The sequence below is a fragment of the Mchenga conophoros genome, linkage group LG22 (assembly GCF_057382185.1).
Source record: "Mchenga conophoros isolate Kocher_MC1m ecotype Shallow Benthic linkage group LG22, M_conophoros_male_GT1.1, whole genome shotgun sequence".
In the NCBI taxonomy this organism is placed as follows: Eukaryota; Metazoa; Chordata; class Actinopteri; order Cichliformes; family Cichlidae; genus Mchenga; species Mchenga conophoros.
The window spans coordinates 36,646,172-36,667,700 of record NC_140546.1 but is presented as its reverse complement, the minus strand read 5'-3'; the positions used below and the strand labels follow the sequence as shown (position 1 = coordinate 36,667,700).

At 41.8% G+C, this 21,529-nt stretch overlaps 1 protein-coding gene across 3 annotated transcripts in view; it reads right to left on the bottom strand.

Annotated features, from left to right (window-relative positions):
* The window catches only part of arhgef2a (Rho guanine nucleotide exchange factor (GEF) 2a), a 37,738-nt gene that overhangs the window by 15,137 nt on the left and 1,072 nt on the right, over positions 1–21,529 (bottom strand). Inside the window, exons 1-12 of one of the 3 annotated variants that reach the window (XM_085263446.1) lie at positions 20,461–20,690; positions 12,605–12,767; positions 11,295–11,362; positions 9,103–9,151; positions 8,762–8,894; positions 7,449–7,558; positions 6,266–6,409; positions 5,810–6,060; positions 5,610–5,735; positions 3,478–3,598; positions 3,031–3,107; positions 2,051–2,222 (exon numbers count right to left, since the gene is read on the bottom strand). In XM_085263446.1, coding sequence (XP_085119572.1) covers positions 2,051–2,222; positions 3,031–3,107; positions 3,478–3,598; positions 5,610–5,735; positions 5,810–6,060; positions 6,266–6,409; positions 7,449–7,558; positions 8,762–8,894; positions 9,103–9,151; positions 11,295–11,362; positions 12,605–12,767; positions 20,461–20,523 — 1,477 coding nt within the window. In that variant the 5' untranslated portion in view covers positions 20,524–20,690. Of the gene's footprint in view, positions 1–2,050; positions 2,223–3,030; positions 3,108–3,477; positions 3,599–5,609; positions 5,736–5,809; positions 6,061–6,265; positions 6,410–7,448; positions 7,559–8,761; positions 8,895–9,102; positions 9,152–11,294; positions 11,363–12,604; positions 12,768–20,460; positions 20,691–21,529 lie in introns of those variants that run through there. The other 2 variants (XM_085263447.1, XM_085263449.1) reach the window with 2 other exon arrangements.

The following is a 21,529-nucleotide window of genomic DNA, read 5'->3' as shown; positions in this document are numbered from 1 at the left end:
CTTTGAGCCCTTTGGTGCTTTTAGCAGGAAGAAACCTCCAGCAGAACCAGGCTCAGGGAGGGGCGGGGCCATCTGCTCCAACCAGTTGGGGTCAGGGGACAGAGACAGGACAAGTTATCAATCAATATAATAATATTTTTTAATTATAATTAATAATAGTAGAATATTCATAATAAAACGAAGAATGGATCCTCCTTTAACTAAGGGAGGATTCAGGGTCACCTGATCCAGCCCTAACTATGCTTTAGCAAAAAGGAAAGTTTGGGCTATGCTCTAATGGGGTGATATGTTATTATAAAGCTATTAAGATGTTTGTTTGCTTGTTTGTGATTGAAAGGATTTTACATTTGGATTTAACAGGGAGCCAATCATGAGAAGCCAGTATGGGAGTAATATGTTATTTCTTATTTGTCGTGTTAAGGCCGTCATTTTCTCCATGGGTGTTAAAATCACCCACACCACTGGGACAGCCAGCAATTGAATATGACCGTGTCTGACATTGTTTGTTAAAGAAAAACAAAAAAGATAAATGCTCATATTTTATGAGCATAAACAACAACAAAAAATCAGTTAAATGTGAGGAGTGAAATGAAAATTAATCAGTAAGATACAAGGTAACAACATAAGTCTCTTATTCTGGGCAAACACATCAGGTGGACCTTGTCCTCCACCGACATTCTTCTTCGTCTTTTGGTGTGTTGTTCATTTTTCATATCGGCTTTGATGTTTCTTTTTTTACCGGATCCATAATCCATGCCTCGGGGAACTAACATTAACATAACTACCTTGTTAATGTCACAGTCCTGGGTCGGTCTTTGAGTTCATTTCTAGTATCTTGGCTTCTGTTCCTGTGCTCCATGTTCCCTCTGTGTCCTCAGTCAGTCATGTCTCTATGTCTCAGTGTTAAGACAGCATTGTTGTGTATGTCTCTTGCGTTTCCTGTTTTACTTTGAAACTCCATGTCCTATGTCAGTGTATTCTGTTTTCCTCCCTGTCCTCATGTTTAATTAGGTTCAGCTGTGTCTCCCTCCTGTTGTGCATTTCCCTCGTTACCTTGTGTGTATTTATGCTCTGTGCTGTCCTCTGTCTCTTGTCGGTCTGTCTGCATTTATTCTTGCTTGCCTTTCTTGCTTGGCGATCGTGGCTCAAGAGTTGGGAGGTCGCCTTGTAATCGGAAGGTTGCCGGTTCGAGCCCCGGCTCGGACAGTCTCAGTCGTTGTGTCCTCGGGCAAGACACTTCATCTGTTGCCTACTGGTGGTGGTTAGAGGGCCCGGTGGCGCCAGTGTCCGGCAGCCTCGCCTCTGTCAGTGCGCCCCAGGGTGGCTGTGGCTACAATGTAGCTGCCATCATATGTGTGTGAATGTGTGTGTGGATGTAGTGTAAAGCGCTATACAAATACAGGCCATTTACCATTTAATTCTAGTTGTGCAGAGTGTCCCAACTTTTCATTGTGCACAGCCGTACTTACTTTTATTATTGCTTTTATTTCATTATATTTGTCATTTTTTAAATTGAGAATTTGTTTCATAATTGAGATTCACGGTTTTTAAGGTGCATTTTAATGTTGTTTAGTGTTAATGACAGAATAATTACATAAGCCAACGTATAACGTGTGTTTTATATATACAGTCTGTACATCAGGGGTGTCCAACTCCAGGCCTGGAGGGCCGGTGTCCTGCAGGTTTAGATGTGTTCTTGATCCAACACAATTTAAATGACCTCCTCAAAATGTCCTGAAGTTCTCCAGAGGCCTGGTAATGAACTAATCGTGTGATTCAGGCGTGTTGACCCAGGGTGAGATCTAAACCTCCCTCGAGGCCTGGAGTTGGTCACCCCTGCTGTAAAGGTCAACTGAGGCTGATTTAAATGTTCAGTTTTGACTTGATGGTATTTTGTCAATATGAACCAAAATCTCTGAGGAGTCTTTTCACCACCTCGTTGAATCTATGCCATAAAGAATTAAGACAGCTAGTAATAGGACAATAGTCAGTGTCTACCTGTTGTATTATGTTTATTTTATTAAATATTAATCACCCAATTGTTGTGTACCTTTGAGTCGTGATCCTGGAGTTTTCCAGAAAAGGGTCCCTTCACGGATAAGTCTCCGTCGGAGTAACTCTCCAGCTTTAAATATTCCTCCATCCCGTACTATGGCCTCAGCCCTTGGGTCAAGTTTGGCATGGATTTCCTGAAGCCGCTGCGTTTTCTCCAGATCGTCCATCTGCCGACAGGAAATTCAATCTTACATTTTCAGTTTGATTAAATCATCTGAATGAACCAGCGAGCTAATCTGAGTCGGCTAAAATGGATGTTACAAGGAGATTTGTAAGATCCGTTTCGAAACGGTGATGGAGGTGGAGGTGTGCTCTGAAGAGAAGAGGAATGAACATCACTTAGACAAAATAAATGTGTGTGAATTGGAGGGAGTCAGGCGGAAAGATGAACATACAAAGTCTAAGTGTTTAAAAATGAAGCTGAGTTTTACTGAGTTTTAGTAAAAGTAGAGGAATAGTAAGGTCTTATTACTAAATGTTATTCTATTGAAACTAATAAATACTACATATTATGACTGTATTACAGTGTAATACATTATAAGACAGAAAATACGATGAGATTTTTCAGTAGATAAAAAACAGAAGTAAATCAGTCTTAGAAATAAACAAAGATCTCGAGTATGAGCTAAAAGCACTTGTGTGGAAGTTTAGAGCCTGTCGAACAGGGCAGGCAATTGTTTGTCCTGTAAATGCTACAAATCCTCTCTCTGGTTAGTGAAACAAGTCGTCCACTTTACAGCTGAGGTAGGAGAACAAATGAATGCTGGGTTGTTAGCACAAGCTAAAAACTAGAGATCTAAAGACCTAATCTAAGCGTCATTTAGGAAGAATGAGTGTTTGCACTGACTTGTACTTGATGTCTGAATGTGTAAGATTTAGAAAAGAACATAAATTCTTTGTGAGTTTGCTGATATTTGAATATGAAGAGAATGAATGACGCACAGATTATTGCACAGGGAGCAAACACTTCAGTACCTGTTGGTCTATTGAACTAAGCAGTTCTCTGATCATCAGCAGAGCCTGGGCCACAGAGGAAGCTTCTTCTTCATCATCTGGATAAAATAGAAACAATCATCTGATTCATCTCTAATTTCAGTAAAACTGTGAAGTTTGAATTTCATCTTCTGACAATTTTTTCAAAAGAAAGAAAGAAATATGAATTTGCATATATGAGTTTTAATTTACTAAATCCAGCTCACAAAAGCTTCATGTACCAAATATATTACCCTGGGTGTTAAAGGGTTAGGTTTACAGTAAATAACAGAAAAATGGAGAAGAGGAAAAAGTTCCCATTGAAGCCTGGTTTTGCTTCGTTGTGTGGAACCATGAATGTTAGTTAAATGTGAAAACCAGCATTTTTTAATTTTCTAGTGACATTGTAGATCTGAGAAAAGAAGGAGGCAGATGACTGGGATGAGTCACCTGTTGTGTTGTCCAGAATGCGCTGAATAAGTGCAGGATACTTGAACATCCGCTGAGTCACCAATAAGATGCACTCTTGAACACCATGGCAACGTAGCAAGGGTCCTCGACTCACCTGCTGCTAAGAGACAGAAAGGAAGCTTTAATTTTTCATCATTATTTAAAAGCGATCAGTTTGAATCATACACTCAGCAGAGCTGAAGTCAAAGGTATGACTTTTCTCCACGAAGTCATGGTTTCAACCAGCTTCCACGAGGGTGGCCTGAGGGCGCGACAATGTCTAGCTAGCCCTGTGCTAACTGTATCGACACTGTATCAGCACTGTATCGACACTGTATCGACACTGTATCAACACTGTATCGACACTGTATCGACACTGTATCAACACTGTATCAGCACTGTATCGACACTGTATCGACACTGTATCGACACTGTATCAGCACTGTATCGACACTGTATCAACACTGTATCAGCACTGTATCGACACTGTATCAACACTGTATCAACACTGTATCGACACTGTATCAACACTGTATCGACACTGTATCGACACTGTATCAACACTGTATCAGCACTGTATCGACACTGTATCGACACTGTATCGACACTGTATCAGCACTGTATCGACACTGTATCAACACTGTATCAACACTGTATCAACACTGTATCGACACTGTATCGACACTGTATCGACACTGTATCAACACTGTATCGACACTGTATCAACACTGTATCAGCACTGTATCGACACTGTATCGACACTGTATCAACACTGTATCAACACTGTATCGACACTGTATCAACACTGTATCGACACTGTATCGACACTGTATCGACACTGTATGTGTGAGTGCATGATTGGCATTTGTCACAGAATAGCAGAATTGGCAGGTCCACCCTGGTATCCTGTGCTGTCCACACATAAGTGCAGGTTCACACTGAACACACGTGACATACGTAAGAGGACCCGGAGAAGTCGTGGGGAACACTCTGCTGCCCGGACAAGTTTAGTGGTGGGCCAGTGATGGTCGGGGTGGCCTGTCTGTGCTTCATCAGTACCTAAGATAAATGCACTGCCTGATAAAATGAACAGAACACTTGGAAAAAACATCAGATATCAATGGGGGGGAAAGAATTCGCACACGGGTCTCTACAGGCTGAGCAACGCCATCCTGACTGTCGTTAAGTATCAGTGGGAATTCCTCTGCCCCACTGTACCGTGCACTGGTGCAGTGGTTAACTGGGCTGCTCCTGGTGCACTTTATCTGGCGCAAATGTGCAGGCAGATGTAAAAGTAGATCCCCCAGGTCACCATCTGCCGTCTCATTAGGAGCATGTCCCAACATTGTCAGTCATACAAACTCCTGAGTACCGTTAGTAAAATGGGAGAGCCTGCTGCGCCATTCTTTAAATTCAGCCGTCTGTAGGTTCATAATTTCATTTCATTCCATCAAACAATGAGGCATCCTTTCATTCCTAACTCATTACCATCTGTACCAGTATCAGTATCCAGCATGAATGTTTTCCCCATTAAGATCTGATGTGTTTTCCAAGTGTTCTTTTAATTTTAGGGGGCAGTGAATTTATCTTAGGCACCGATGAAGCATTTCCTCCACTCTTCAATTGAAGCTGCGTTTTCTTTTTCTTGAACGTGTCCTCTTGTTCTGAAACAGCATTTTTGCCCTTTTTTAACCAATTATAGCAGCGACATCTGGTTCCTTATGTCTTTCAGACATGCTCATTCAAACCCTTTAGCTCTCCTCCGACATGATCAACATCTTTAGTCTATGCTTAGTAAAATTAAAATGCCTTTAGAATGAAACATTGTAGGTGCCAAGTAAGCCAGTTATTTACTTATGCTTATTGTTGCTTTATTGTTCATATTTATTATGCTGCTGCGTCGTCAACAGCAGCACCAACAACAACTGGTAACAAGCCCTCGCGGTCACACGAGGCTGCTGATGCTGGAAACAGCTGTGGAGGAGTGCAGCAGGAAGGCCAGCAGTCCAAACAACAATATGAGGAAGAGAGGGAGGAAGGTGAAATAATAATTAGGAAGTATAATTGGAACAAGTCTTGGTAGGTCGGTACGGTCGTTAACATATACATATGTCCATGCATGTGTCTCCTACCCGTATGAAGAACTGGAACTTCTTGTCTTTAGCGAGCAGCTCCTTGTATAATTTGACAGCCTTTAAGTGTCGGCTACAGAACTCAGCATAAGTCTTCTGCATGTCATCTGCAGACTGGCCTGAGAACTGGCAGAAGAACACAAACAAGTCACGTTACTGTGGATATGAGTCAGTAAGGGGAAGTCAGCAGAATCACAAACCTGCTCTACTAGAATATCCCCCAGCTGATGAATGGTGTAATTGTGGTTGGATCCAGGTTGCAGGCTGTTCTTGCGCCGCAGGAGAAGTTGTGCCAGAAACTGGGAATGTATCTTGATGAGCTGGTCCAGGCAGGGAAACATAGCATGCACGGTGCTGGGCTCTAACTGAAGCTCCTCCAGCATGCCCTGTCGAAACACCCTCTCCATGATCTGCAGTGTCTGCATGTGGTGCAGCTCTGTATGGATCAGCTCTAAGAGACACACACACGTATAACAAAGGTGAGATGAGATGCATACGACATTTTTAAATGACAACCATTGCATATTTCTAAACGGTGACATACTGATTTGTTTTCTATGTGTGTCCATATGCAAACACATGTATAACGTTTAGCAATAGACTGAACGTCTGCATATGAGGCAGAAATGATGAAAAATAGATCATGTTTTTGTCACCATAGATGACATCCTGCCTCTTGATAACATTTTTGCGATGTGTCTGTAAGTAACTGCTATCCACAGCCATGCTCCACGAGTCAGCCTTAAAGTCCTGGCCCTCAAGCTCGATCTCCTCCAGGACTGAGGCGTAGTACAGTTCTCCTAAAGAGGAAAAGAAGATCAGTATGAAAGACTGCAGACTCACAGATTATTGTTTATTTTACTATTGTTATATGAGAGATTATTGTAGACTGAAGACAAAAGTTTGAACAGACGACTTGAGCTTTCTCCTGAAGGTTTGAAGATTCAACGACCTCTTCATGAAATGTGTCACGTTTCACTTCTACTGCTGTACAGTTGTATTCCACTACATTCAGGAAGAATGTTTATGAGGATCTTATTACCAATCAGAGCATGCACCAAACGGTTAATGGACTGGTTCTCATGTGGCACTTTTCTACTCTACCCGAGCACTCAAAGCACTTTATACAACCAGGGTCATTCAGCCATTTATACAAGCACTTATTTTTTTATATGACAGTGCTTCCTGTCTAGCATTCACGCACATTCATACTCTGATGGATGCAACTTGGGGTCAGTATCCTGCCCAAGGATATTCGGCCCATTAAACCACCTGTGGACACCTGCTCCACCTCCTGAGCTGCAGCCACCCCCAACTACTAGTAGTTAAGCAATTATCTATTAAAGTTAAGCACCAAACATGCATTCATGTTGACAAGCTTGCTTAAATTCTGGAAACATGCATTCATTTGTCACAATGTTACAATAAGAAGGTGTGCAGGCGTGGACAGAACGTTCTGTCCACCTTATTAATCCATAAACTATCAGACAGATTATTGGAACTTGTACTCTTTGCAGTCTCCCATTCAGCCCTTACTTTCTATGTGGAAAATAGTCACAAGGAATTTCTTTTTTAAATACCTACATTCTCCAGGTACACCTGTTCAACTGCTCATTTATGCACATATCTAATCAGCAGCATCAGTTCTCTGGGTGGAAATGGACTTCATGAACTGTTCTGGTTTGTTTTCTACTACAGTCCAGTGCATTATGATGTTGCTGGAAGAATGACCAGTCTTTGGCCTGCAGACTTGTGAGTATATAACATGCATGTATAATTAACTGACTGTGAACACATGGAGCTGTCTAAGATTTTGTGCTGCTTGGATGTTTGCGATACCGTCATCATTGAGCGACTCCATCGACATCGTTCTGTTTCTGAAGCTGAGGGAGTCTGTCGACTGGGAGAGAATTCTGCGTAGTCCCAGGGGAGCATCATCATTCAGCGACCTGCAGCACACACATGCATGCAGGTATTATTGGTGCCTAACTATTGTGCATGAGATAAATGTAGCGGCAAACAAACTGGAGAACCAAACAGAGCCAAATGTTAAAATAATAAGAGGCACCTTGAACAGTGGTGTTTAATGCATAGAGATTTCACTGGCTGCACACCAACTCATACATTTTGGAGTTGGGAATGTTGGTGTTTTGATTGACAGACATACTGAAACTGACAGTTTCCAACTAAGTTTGTGGGTTAACTGAAAATTTCCTCGTGTATATATATTAGCGTGGAGACGTATAAATTGCCAGCACAAACTCAACAAATCAGTGTCAATCCCAGACACAGTGGATGAGCTCTTTGGTTTCGAACAAACATGGAGTGGAGGGTTTGTAATAGATTATCTTTTTTGAAGGTTTTCTGCTCTTTTTGGGTGTATGTGTCACAGAAAAAGAGCAACAAGGCTGCACTGTTCGCACGACTTCACGGGGGCCATGTGTGCCTCCTGTAACCCCCACCGGTCTCTGTGTCCAGTTTGCATGTCTTAGTCTGGGTCTCGGGCCTTCACAGTTTTTCCTTCCTACTGTCGCTAAGTGCTTGTTGGGGTTTTCTCAGTATTGTGGGGTCTTGCAACATAAAGTGCCTTGAGGCGGCTGCTGTTGTGATTTTGTATCATATAAATAAACTGAACTGAGCTGAATTCAAATCAGGTGGAGCAGAGTAAATTTTGCAATCTGAGATATTATCACACCGTCCCTGTGAGCATTTACAAAACCTGTATACATCTTTATCATTGCCAGTGACTGTAGCATGAAGATGGATAATCTTCATCATCATCTGTCTGTCAGCCACAGTCTGTTCTGTGCCTCACTCATCAAAAACATTGACATGTTGGGGGAAAGCAAGCATGAATACTCATGGTTGCAGCTCAAAATCATCTTGAATTAGCTTCATGACCTTTCCTGTCCCACCATGTGACAGTGAGTGACCACGGTTAAGGTCACATACTGTGTTTTTAAAAGATCATTTCCTGTCCTGCTTTTTATGCATTCTTGGTGTTCGCTGAACATTCGACAAAGCAAATCCAAACTAGTGGATGTGACTGGTTTCTGTCCTTAATCCAGCAAACCAGCGTGCACTGATGACCTCAGGTAGCTTTAACCAAACAACAGAGCAACACTAATATTCGCTCTGTGTTTATGACCCACCCTACGATGTTGTTGGTGGAGACACTCTTGGACAGGGATAGGTGAGAGCGGCCACGGCGTGATCTGAGCAGAGATTGTCGGAAGCTTTCAGAGGGGTAAATAGCTGAAGTTGGACGTTCTCGCATTCCTTGAGCTGAGAGGAGAAAATAGTTGTATTATAAAGAGAATTGGCTGAAGAAAGGGAAAAATATTCCAACATGTTAGCAAGCTAAAGAGGATTTTAATGATGACGGAGGAACATACTGATAAAGAGATAGATAGGAGGGAGGAAGGAAAGAAGACAGGACGAGAGTGAGGCAGAATATGCAGTTCATTTCTTAGATTTGTTCCATTGTTCTTACTTTTTGCACGCAGTGGAACATTGTTCTTCATCAGGGCCGTCTTCTGTTGCTGAAAGGACAAAAACTACAATTACAGGAGCACAAAAATGAAACAAAGAGAGTTTTTAGGTCAGTTTAGCTACCAGAATAAATTCACCATTCATTATATTTAATGTTGATTGAGAACTCAAAAGCAAACTGTTAGGAATAAATAAAAGGAACTAAAACAACCTTTTATTGACAGTGACATTCAAGGTTATTATTGTTAACGAAAACTAACGAAATAACAAAAACTAGAAGTGAAAAAACATTTTTCACTCTTTTCACCTCTTTTAACGGAAATAAAAATAAAAACAAGACTTTGCAAAAAACGGAAAACTAACTAAAACTGTAATGAGCGTTCACAAAACTAACTAAAATTAACTGGATTTATAGTGAAAATGTGTTTAGTTTTCAATAGCGTCGGGTGAAAGTGAAGTGTAGTTTCCAGGTTTTTTCTTGCTGTGTCTCATTGTGCCAGCAGGGGGCAGTACGTTAGTCGAGTCGTCTGTGTCGCTGCTCCGTCCCACGCAGAATCACGTCAGCAAAAGTCGGGAGAAATCGCCAGAGTCCAATTTCATATTACTCTGAATATGATTGCGTTTTAGATAAAGCAAGTGTCTTGTAGTGGAAAGAGACAAATTATGCGGAACATTTCTAAAGGGAACCTTTGAAAAGCTCACACAAGAAGGCTAACCTAGCTTAGCTTGAGAAGGTAAGGGAGCACGCCCAAGCCTCATCCCCAGAAACAGAAGCTAACCCCGGGCAGCGTGAAGCATCCCGAGACAACTCCACAAAAACCATTAATGCAGTGCTTCCAACAGCGAGCCGATGGCTGCTGGTTGGTCCGTTCGCAGGAACATCACAAGCGAGAGGAAGCGTTGGTGAATATGTTTATTGAGACTGGGATATCTACACAACTTTTTGCCTTCAAAAAGTTTAGCAATTCACCCGGAGCTGCAAGAGGTAATAGTCTCATTGGGGCCAAGATATATATCTTATAGTTGCCTGCTATCAATAGTTGTTCATCTGCCCTCATTTATTTATTTATTCCCATAGGTGGGGATGTGAGTTGTCTGTCTCTGCGTGTTAGCCCTGCGACAGACTGGCGACCTGTCCAGGGTGCAGGGTATGGTAGCTGGAAGAGCAACATACCCAAGGATAAGCAGAAGAGCATGACTGATATGATGCAACTGGGATGTTGTTACACTTCATTGTTGCAAACACGACGAAAACTATAACTGAAACTAAGGGTTTAAAAAAAATAAAAACTAAACTAGCAAACAAAAGGTAAAAACTAATAAAACCTGATACAAAATTGAAAATCTGAAGTCAAAACTAAATAAAAATAAAAACTAATGAAAACTGCAAAACTATTAAAACCCTGGTGACATTGTAATCCAATAGGCTGTTCATGAGGGAACGCTGTAACGCTAGGAAATGACTCTGCGCTTGGAACTACAGGAACCACAGAAACACTAACAGTACAAGAACAGAAAGACTATGACACAAACAGGAAACAGCAGGAGACACAGCTGGAACTATTGGGAACTATTCAGAATAGAAATACGTTTAGATCAGTAAGTATCTGGACAGCACAGACACTGAAGTGCAGACTTTCAGTGTTACATGTAAACGTCAGCAGCACTACGTCCACAGTTTGACAAAAACGATTCGTAGTCTTGATGAACTGTTACAGGCTGTGATTCATAATTTCTGATTAACCAAAGACCATCGTTCTAAAAAGTGATCTGATACCTTCAAATACAAAAGGAGTACAAAACTCTTCCATTGCTTGGATTCACTAGTGCAGCGTCTGTTGGTTTGACTATAACATCACTGTTTTACTTGGTAACTGTAGCTCTAAATCTGTGACATGTCTGTGAGATCAGTCAATTAAACAGCATTTAGCTAATCTTAGTCAATGCTTGAAGCTCTTTTGCACAAGAGCTCTCAGCCACACTGACCCATTCACACACACAGCCACTCAGTGATGGATACAACAGGACACTCTGGACACTGCCAGTGCTTAGGAAACAAGAAGAAAATGAGATGACCATGCATCTGAACAAGCTCAGCCTCACCCAGACCAGACGGATGAAGACCACGTGTTCAAACTGATACACAGAGACTCTTTGCAGAAACTGTGATTAGTAGTGATGTCTGTGTCTTACCCTCTGTTTCATTTTGGCACAGTTTGGCAAAGTATCTCGACATCGGTTGTGGATAGTGGCACTGCATGCTGGAGTAAATGAAGACACAAGAGGCAAAGTAAACAGTGAGGAACATAAAACATGCAGTTAAATCAACACATTCATAGACACAGATCTTTCACTATAATCACATCAACAACCAAAATAATCTCTTTAGTCACGATTTTCACTGCCAAAAACCTGCAAGCCAGCAGTTTTCAAACGTAACCTGGGAGGCTCCTCTTCTTCATTTATCCAGAACCTATTCAGTGCTTATTTTACCTACATTTTTAAAACAGCAAGAGGGCAAAGGAACCCACTGGTTAAACCAACAATTGTGATGTAAAACACATCAGTCCTCAGTGGGCAAAACAGTGGCGCTGTGTAAATGTACGGGAATGAAAGTAAGAAACAGCTGACAGAAAGTCGTATGCACTGATGACAACTTGTTTGGCTCACAGTTTAGATTAAAACATACTTCACTTAACAACAGTATTTTTCACACATGATAAGCTGTGAGCGATAGTTTATTATGGCATATACTGTGCATGAGGGCACACAGCCTGCAGCCAGCCAGTAGCTCTGATCCAAACACTGATACTTGAGAGTGGACTGAGCTGTCATCGTCACACTGTGATAAAAACAAATAGCAAAAACTCCTATTGTTGTATTTTGACAGGTTATTTAATTTGGTGATTGAAGCTGTTCACTGACTGCTCTTTATTTCTTCAGTCATCAAATCATAATAAAGATTCTCCCATCAGCATTACTGTGACTGCTGATGTAGTCAGGATGCGGTCGGCCGCCCCCCCCGAGCTTGGGTGTGCTGGGCGTTTCTTCCTGTTTTAAAGGGAGTTTTCCTCCCCGCTGTTTTCAAAGTGCTTGCTCATAAAAGGACATGTGATTGTCGGGTTTTCTCTGTTGCTTCTCTGTTTCCTGTGACTAAAGTGAAGACTGACTGAAAATAAGAGTGGAACCAGGTCTCTTCATCTTTGACCATAAATAGTTTTTTTTTTAGTTTAATTTAAGAATTAAATATTAATGTAATGGCCTTAAAATACCCCTCCTGTCTCCCTCCTTTTAAAGTCTAATTCAGTTAATAAAAAGGGACCAAATACTAAAAAACCAAGAGAGAGGTGACGCATAACTCAGTGCACATCCTGTGTTTTTAGACATAGAGAGAACTTTGTTCTGAGGTTTGTGTCTCTGGCTTTATCGTCATACTATCGTCATACTACACTATATAAAGCATAATGATGAGACAGTGGTGGAATAACTAGAGTGTTACTTACTAGGGCAGCAGAGAGCCTCCTTTGCAGTGATGCTCTTGTTGCATGCTGAGCAGAGTGTGGTTCCTGACACTGTCAGAGATGTAAAAAGGTGACCATTGGGCTTGAGCACCACACTCTCCCTTGCAGCTTTCTCTTGCTCCCTCATGCGCTCTCGCTCTTTATTCTGAAAATGAAACAGAATGTAAAAAACGTGTAGTATGAAATACTTATTCACATACATTTACTGAGAGACAGTAGAGCTTATGCACTGAATCTGCTGCTTAACATCTGTGAAATTAGTTCTGCTTATTTACATCATAGCATGAGTCTAAAGACAGATTGGGATGAAAGAGGAGCAATTTAAGCAGAATTATTACTAAACTACATGTTCAGTTAACTTGGCCATAAACAAATGCAATGTTGTAATATCTTCCATAAAGCCAGAACATCTGACTATTCATCACTGATTGATGTAAATAAGAACAGCCCGAGATTTCTCTGCAGCTCTGTAGCCAGGCTGACAAACAGTCAGAGTTCTGTTGAGCCAACCATCCCTTTAACGTTAACTAGTAATGATCACAACCATCACCATGTATGTGATATACTTCCAGTGTTCTGACAAACCATCCTACTTTGGCAAAATGTCCTACCATAACTAGTTTATGCACATTTCTGCTGTCACAGAGTAATTCCAGCACAAATTTAAGTAGGCATGACGGTTTGCCACTTAACTTTGCCCATCAGAGTGTGCTTGTAGCACATAGTTATGAAGCCAGGACGGTTAGCATGAAACCGTACTATCTACAGCGAGAGTTTCCACACGTCATTATGATAGCTGTGCATGCCCCGCCCTCTGCTAACGCTGCAGCAGCCTGTGAGGTCCTGCACACTGTAACCAGCAGACTCCAAACACAGCACCAGGCATACAGCTCATCACCTCTCCCTCCCCTGGTTCATCTCCAGCCTGTGTATAATCAGGGGTACACATAAGTGGTCCGCAGGTGCACATTCGCTGTCAAAATAAAAGACGAGCACCAGATAAGAAGTTGCAACCTGTGTTTGCGTCCATATAAAAGGCAGTGTTTTTGTCCGCTAGAGTGGGATTTTCACGGCACATTCTGCACCACATCTCTGTGCGATCATCATTTGTTTGAAGCCAGCTCACCTCCTGCAACCACTTTTCCGAGAATACGCGCTTCTTTTGTAGTTCGGACTCCTTCTGCTATTCTTTGGAGGTGGAGGAACACCAAAGTAACTGCTTAAAGGAGCTTCTTGACATCTTTAAGAGTTCTAAACAAATGTCTGTCCTCCTCCAGAAAATCTTATATACGCAAACGCGCGTTGCAACTTCTTTGCGTCGCATCTTTTATTTTGACAGCGAATGCGCACCTGCGGACCACTTATGTGCAGCCCTGTGTATAAACCTCTACTACAGAGAACCAGTTGTGAAACGCACAGTTAAAAAATGGTCGGCAGAGACTGAAGAGGCCCTGAGGGACTGTTTCCGTTCTACTGTGTGGGACGACCTCTGCAGCCCCCTGGAGGATGACCTCAACAGCATCACAGACTGCATTACAGATTACATGAACTTCTGTGTGGACAACACCGTACCCATCATGAAGGTACGGTGTTTTTCTAACAAGCCATGGATAAATCCTGAAATAAAGCCTCTCCTCAGGGAGAAGAAGAGAGTCTTTAAATCTGGAGACAAACAGGAGCTGAGAGCTGTCCAGAAGAAGCTGAAATGGAAGATAAGGCAAGGGAAGGAAAACTACAGCAGGAAGGTGGAAGAGCAGCTGCAACAGGACAACATCAGAGGGGTTTGGAACAGCCTGGAGACAATCTCAGGACAAAAACCAACCCCCCAGGCTGCAGGAGACTTGGGGTGGGTGAATGACCTAAATAAATATTTGAATAGGTTTGATCAACCACCCACCCCTCCCCCAGCATCGTCCCCCCTGCTGCAATCTCCCTCATCTTTAGGGCCTGCCTGTCCTTCATCTCAGGACTTCACACCTCTCAGCTCCCAGTCATCACACACACCCCGGCTTCTGTGGACTCCAACATACCCCCCCCCCACGAAATCCTCTCTTTCTATCTCTGCACTTCAAGCGAGGAACGAGCTTCGCATGATCAAGGTGCAGAAGGCTGCAGGTCCAGATGGCGTCAGCTCCAGGTTCCTGAGATGCTGCGCAGATGAACTGTGTGGCATCCCAGGTTATCAGTTCAACCTGAGCCTGTCACTGGGGAAAGTTCCACGGCTGTGGAAGACCTCCTGTGTGGTACTGGTACCAAAGACCTCCCATCCCAAGGACCTCAGCCGCTACAGGCCGGTAGCCCTGACATCACATCTGATGAAGACCCTCGAGAGGTTGGTTCTGAACCATCTGCGCCCCCTGGTGAGGTCTTCATTGGATCTGCTGCAGTTTGCTTACCAGCCTGGCATCGGAGTGGAGGACGCCATCATCTACCTCCTACACCGAGCTCTGACTCAACTGGAGAAGCCTGGAAGCACTGTGAGGATCATGTTCTTTGATTTCTCCAGTGCTTTCAACACCATCCAGCCACGACTTCTGAGGGACAAGCTGGAAGCTATCAGGAGTGGACCACCACATGTCACAGTGGATACTGGACTACCTCACAGGCCGCCCACAGTATGTGAGGGAACAACCTCTACACTGCAGACTTCTCCATCAACTGCCCACGCTGCCACCTACAGAAGTTCTCTGACGACTCTGCCATAATCGGCCTCATCACAGGTGAGGACGACTCAGAGTGCAGACAGTGGACTCTGGACTTTGTGGACTGGTGTCAGCAGAACCACCTGCTGATCAACGCCGGGAAAACCAAGGAGTTAGTGGTGGACTTCTGGAGATGCAGACCCACCACACTGACACCGGTGAACATCCAGGGAGTGGACATTGAGATAGTGGACTCTTATAGGTACCTGGGTGTTCACCTGAATAATAAACTGGACTGGAGCCACAACACTGATGCTCTTTACAGGAAGGGTCAGAGCAGACTCTACCTGCTGAGGCGGCTGAGGTCATTTGGAGTCCAGGGAGCGCTTTTAAAGACCTTCTATGACTCTGTGGTGGCATTTTTTACAGTGTGGTATGTTGGAGCAGCAGTTTATCAGCAGCTGAGAGGAAGAGGTTGGATAAACTCATCAGGAAGGCCAGCTCTGTTCTGGGATGCACCCTGGACCCAGTGCAGGTGGTGGGAGACAGAAGGACTCTGGCCAAAATAACATCTCTGATGGACAGAGTCTCCCACCCCATGCATGTAGATGTTGCTGCAGAGCTGCTTCAGTGACAGACTGCTGCATCCTCGATGCATGAAGGAGCGTTTCTGCAGGTCCTTCCTTCCTGCAGCTGTCAGACTGCACAATCTGAACTGCTCCCAACAAACACAGATGTTTACATCTGCGCTGTAATTTGACACTATTTTATCAACAGATTCGCACTACAACCTGAGTTTGCCTCTTATCTGTATTTCATTTTATTTAATTTCAATAACTGTACAGTACTCTGCTTTCGGTAACTATTGTCCTTGTTGTAATTATGTAAAAATTGTGTATGTCTCTGTTCTGTGTCTTGTGTACTGTTTGTTTGTATATGTGTCTCTCTTGCTGCTGTCACACCCAAATTATTCACTTGTGGGAAAATTAAAGGATTATTCTTCTATTCTATGTAACTCTTAAATATTATCTGCAGCTACTCTTAGTACCATTGATGTTAAGTTAGACTCTTTTTCTCCAATTGATCTTTCTGAGTTAACTTCAATAATTACTTCCTCCAAACCATCAACGTGTCTTTTAGACCCCATTCCTACAAAACTGCTCAAAGAAGTCCTGCCATTAATTAATTCTTCAATCTTAAATATGATCAACCTATCTCTAATAATCAGCTATGTACCACAGGCCTTCAAGCTGGCTGTAGTTAAACCTTTACTCAAAAAGCATCTCTAGACCCAGCAGTCTTAGCTAATTATAGGCCAATCTCCAACCTTCCTTTCATATCAAACATCCTTGAAAGAGTATTTGTATTTACAATTTGTTCATGTCAGTGAAGAGTCCTCCTCCTTTATAGTCCTGACAGGCACTAGAAAGAGAGAATATTTCTCCCATATTGGCTTTGCTTCATTGGCTCCCTGTTAAATCCAAAATCAAATTCAAAATCATTCTTATCACGTACAAGGTCTTGCTTCATTTTGCCCCGTCTTATCTTAATGACCTTATAGTACTATGTTATCCCATTAGAGCACTTCACTCTGCACTCAAAAAAAGAAAATTGGGTGGTTGTTACATTTACAAAAGTATAACTTGTAATTTGAAGAAAATAATTTCATGTTTCTATGGTAAACATGATTAAATCATGTAGGATCTGTATGAAATTCAACTTATTTTGTCCTTGTTGAGATGACATGATACAATCTAGTAAGAGTGGTTAGTTGCTGGACTCATGAAATTCACAAGATCACGGGTTATAAGAGGCAGACAACTGCCCACACCATGTGTATGCTATCGCTATTTATTGTGGTTTAACCTGTCAAAGACAAAAACATAAAGAAAATTCTGCATCAAGCCTTGTAATAAGTAAGTAAAGTTTATTTATACAGCACCTTTCACAGACGTGTCACAAAGTGTGTTAAAAGCTAGTTGTTTTAAAAGCATTAAAAGCTTTTTGAAATAAAAATGTCTTTAGCTGCTTTTTGAAGGTCTCCACTGAGTCCAAAGCCCGTAGAAATAAAGGAAGTGCATTCCACAGTCTGGATGCAACAGCCTGGAAAGATCGGTCCCCTCGAGTTTTACAGCGAGTGTGGGGGACCACTAAAAGGTTTTGGTTTGATGACCTCAGGTTACGAGAAGAGGTATGTGTACGAATCACATCAGCAATGGGGGGGGGGGGGTGGTCCCTGTAATGGTGTAAAAGTTTTAAAATGGGACCTAAATCTGATTGGTAGCCACTGCAGCGACTTTAACACAGGGGTCATACAAGCTCCCTTGTTCAAGCCGGTCAGCAGCCTCACTGCATAGTTGAACAACCTGTAGACGAGCTAGCCCTTTCATGTTTACACAAGTAAACAGGCTGTTACAGTAGTCCAGTCTTGTAGAGACAGAAGCATGTATCATCATCTCGAGTTCACTTGTTGACACGATGGATCTAAGTTTTGAAATGTTCCTCAAGTGAAAAAAGCAGGTTCTTACTGTCTGATTTAAATGTCCCTCCAAAGAAAAAGCTTCATCAAAACCAACACCCAGGTTTCTAAGCTTATGCTTCTGTGAGGAACCTAAATCACCCAGATGCTGTTTAATATCAGGTATTGCACTCCCTGGTGCAGTAATCAAAGTTTCTGCTTTGGCTGGGTTTAGCTGGAAGCAGTTATTGTTCAAACATTGTTTAATGTTGGTTAAACAATCTGGTTAGTTTGCAGTTGGTTCTCACTGGGTAATCTGGTTTCCTCCCACAGTTAAAAGTCATGTAGTTATTCGAGTTAGGTTAATTGGTGATTCTAAACCTGTTGTTTGTCTCTATGTGATAGACTGGTGACCTGTCCAGGGTGGACCCTGCCTCTTACCCTATCACTTCTGGGTTATGCCCCAGCCCCCCTGCAACCTGGATAAAGCTAGTAGGATGGCTACAGTGGAAGTTGTTGTAAAGTGGAGACAAAACCATTTATGTTAGCCAGACTCTAGACTTTGTTGAACATTATGTAATATGAAGACAACATGTAGTATTCTAGTGACCAAGTAGTATTGAGGTAAAAGTTATTGAATACTGTTGGAATAAAGTGACAAAATTGTGAAGGATTAAAATATTCCAAGAGCTCAACTTACTTCATTTAAACATGTTTCAATCACGTTTCATCAACACAAAATGCACAGGTTTATTGAATGTGAATAAGTTGTGTTGATTTAACTAAGTTGTTTAAGTTTATGCCAAAGCAAATGTGTGCAACCAATGTCCACTATTGATTTAACACGTTCTTTATTTCAGTGTGAGACTGCGCTTACTTGGGGTTTCTAAGGTAAAAGTAGAGTTGGAGGCAGAGCCTTCAGTTTTCAGACCCCTCTTCTGTGGAACCAGCTTCCAGTTTGGATTCAGGAGACAGACACTATCTAAAGCATATAGTTAGGGCTGGACCAGGTGACCCTGGATCCTGTCACCAAAGCACACGGGGGGGTCATATAACTATTGGGGTTTTCTCTGTATTCTTTGCATTACTGTAGAGGCTTTACTAGGGGTGGGGAAAAAAATCGATACTGTGTAGTATCGTGATATTTTGTTTGCTAATAATGTATCGATACAGGGACAGCAGAAATCGATATTTTGTTACAAAAAAGGTTTTTGTGCTCTGACTTCAGAGCATGTTGATCCTTTTTCTGAGCAAGAATCCTGACATTCCTTCACTGTCCAAATGTGTTTAACTTGTTTTTTGGCAGCAATAAACATGACAGTTTACTTATTTTAATTTATGTTTTATTTTAATTAAGTTTAAAACTTTTTTATTTAATGTAAAATTATATTTTGTTTTAATTTACTTTCAAATTCTTCAGTTGCTGAAGGGGCTGCATAGTTTTCATAAATTGCATAGTTCAGAATAGCTGTAATTGTACCAGATGGTTGCATTCAGTTAAGTTGGACTAGACTGTAATACAAACCGTTCAGTTTGTCAACAATAAAACTGACTGAAATGAGAGAAAGACTGAGTGTGAGACTTTGATATTAGATAAAATGAATATTGATAAAGTTTACCTTTATGTACAGAATCTGAATATCGCAAAATATTTTTTAAAAATTGCAATAATGTCATATCGTGCGTTAAGTATCGTGATAATATCGTATCGTGGGATGTATGGTGATTCCCACCTCTAGTCTTTACCTTACAATATAATGCACTTTGAGGCAGTTGTTGTGATTTGACACTGTATAAATAAAACTGAACTGAATTGCTTTAATTCAGCTGCACTGGAAAGCTTTCAATCATTAGAGGCCATTTTAAGGTCATGCTAATGTTAATGTTGGCAATAAAAACCAAGGCAGGGGGATTTTAAGCACAGTTTTAAAGATAAAACACTTTTTATGAAAGTCTGATTGATTGAAAGTTTGACCTTCTTGACCCTGATGACGATTTCAGAGGTCCAGTAAAATCATATTAGACTTCCCTATAGCACTTTTTGGGAATGCTGAAAATACACAGCACACTTAATGAATCATAGTTTCGAAGAAACATCACAGAAAGACTGAGCAGTGTGAAACAACCTGTAATTGGAACAATTCCTTCAGCTCCTCATCTCGAAAATGGGAACCACCACCCCAGTCTGCCTCATCGCAAGCATGGAGGTTGGAGACAAGACATTGTGCCCAACAAAGAAAATGTCTTTGTTGCGCCAAGAAAGCTCAACAGAAACTGGTAACAGCACACAGTCATAGCCATTTCTATGGCAACAGTTGCTATAGTCGAATATAGTCCTAGGAGCTCGCACACAGTGTACAAGCAAACATACTCACAACCACCTACATGCTGCATGTAGACTTAGCTGCAGCCCATGCAGCTACATAAGGCCCAGTGATCTGCCAGCCCTGTGCTCATGTCTTTCAAGAGCTGGCTCTCTGTCACAACACGGAAATGACCAAATTTATGGTTCAGAGTGCAAAAGCGGGTGAAGGAGTGAGGAAGTGAGTGGGGGTGGAGACAAAACCATGAACTGCTACGGTCTATGACCTACAATACTGTATTAATGAACACACATTCTAACAATCACAAGATTTTGTAAATGTGCTTTCTTGCCTGTCGTCAAAATGTGTCCAACACTTGCCACCGATGCTGTAGTCTTTATTATTAATGCAGAACTCGAGAACATGCCAACTTACCCGCAGGTTGATCTCCCGCATCCTCTCCTGACGCAGTTTTGACAGATTGGTAACTCTGGACATAACGCACTTTCTCAAGACCGACTGAAAAAGCAGTGAGCAAGTCGAAATAAAATATTCAGTTTGAAAGTTTGTATAGTTTTCTGTAAATCATTCAATTCTCCATCAAAGAGAAAAAGGAATAGTCTGTCCTCACTAGCCAACTGCAGTGTGTTTCTGCTTTTAGTGAAGTGACTGTTCCTGTGAGAAATCTGACTTCTGAATCATCACCGCCCCCTCACACTCACACACATACGCATCCACACACACACGTACACAGTGTTCGTCCGTCTGTGAAATTTTAGTATAGACTACATTTGCTGTTTGCTGAGCAGCAAAATGAAACCATTTTAAAAACTTGAAATTTTACAATAGCTACCAAGACGATGAAAATATGTAAAACTATTAACTATTAAATTTATAAATGTGTTTGGCCTGTAAATAAAAACATTATGGGAGTCAAACAAGCAGGTTCACACATGAACCTGTTTGTTTGAACAACGACCAGTGACTGTGTGATCCACTCACCTGTGGCCCTTACAGATGATCACACAGTCTCTGATACTGAGGGTAACAAAGATGGATTACTGGTGTTGTACACGCATCATGACATGTTTGGGAGTTTTTTGTTTGTTTTTTAACAAAAAAGGATTTTTTTGTTCGCACAATTAAATGCCCAGACAAGGATGTAGGTGTTTCCTGTAGGACAGTTATAAAACGCACTGCATTTACATCTCCAACATATTCACATCGCTACCCACGCCTGAGTTAGGTGCAGCGTGTCCATATGGTGCTCGGCAGTGTATGCATTTACACAAGGTGCATTTTAGTCCATCGGGTATGCAGTGATGGTACCGTGTGCTGGCTGGTAGGTTTCACACTTCAAACATGGACATATATGTATGTGAGCACATCCCATATTAACATATGGCGCAACATGTAATAATGGAAAAAAATAAATAACAACAGTTATTTATCCAAGTATTGACTGCACTGTTAGTATGCTTTTCCCTATTCCTTCAGTGGACTT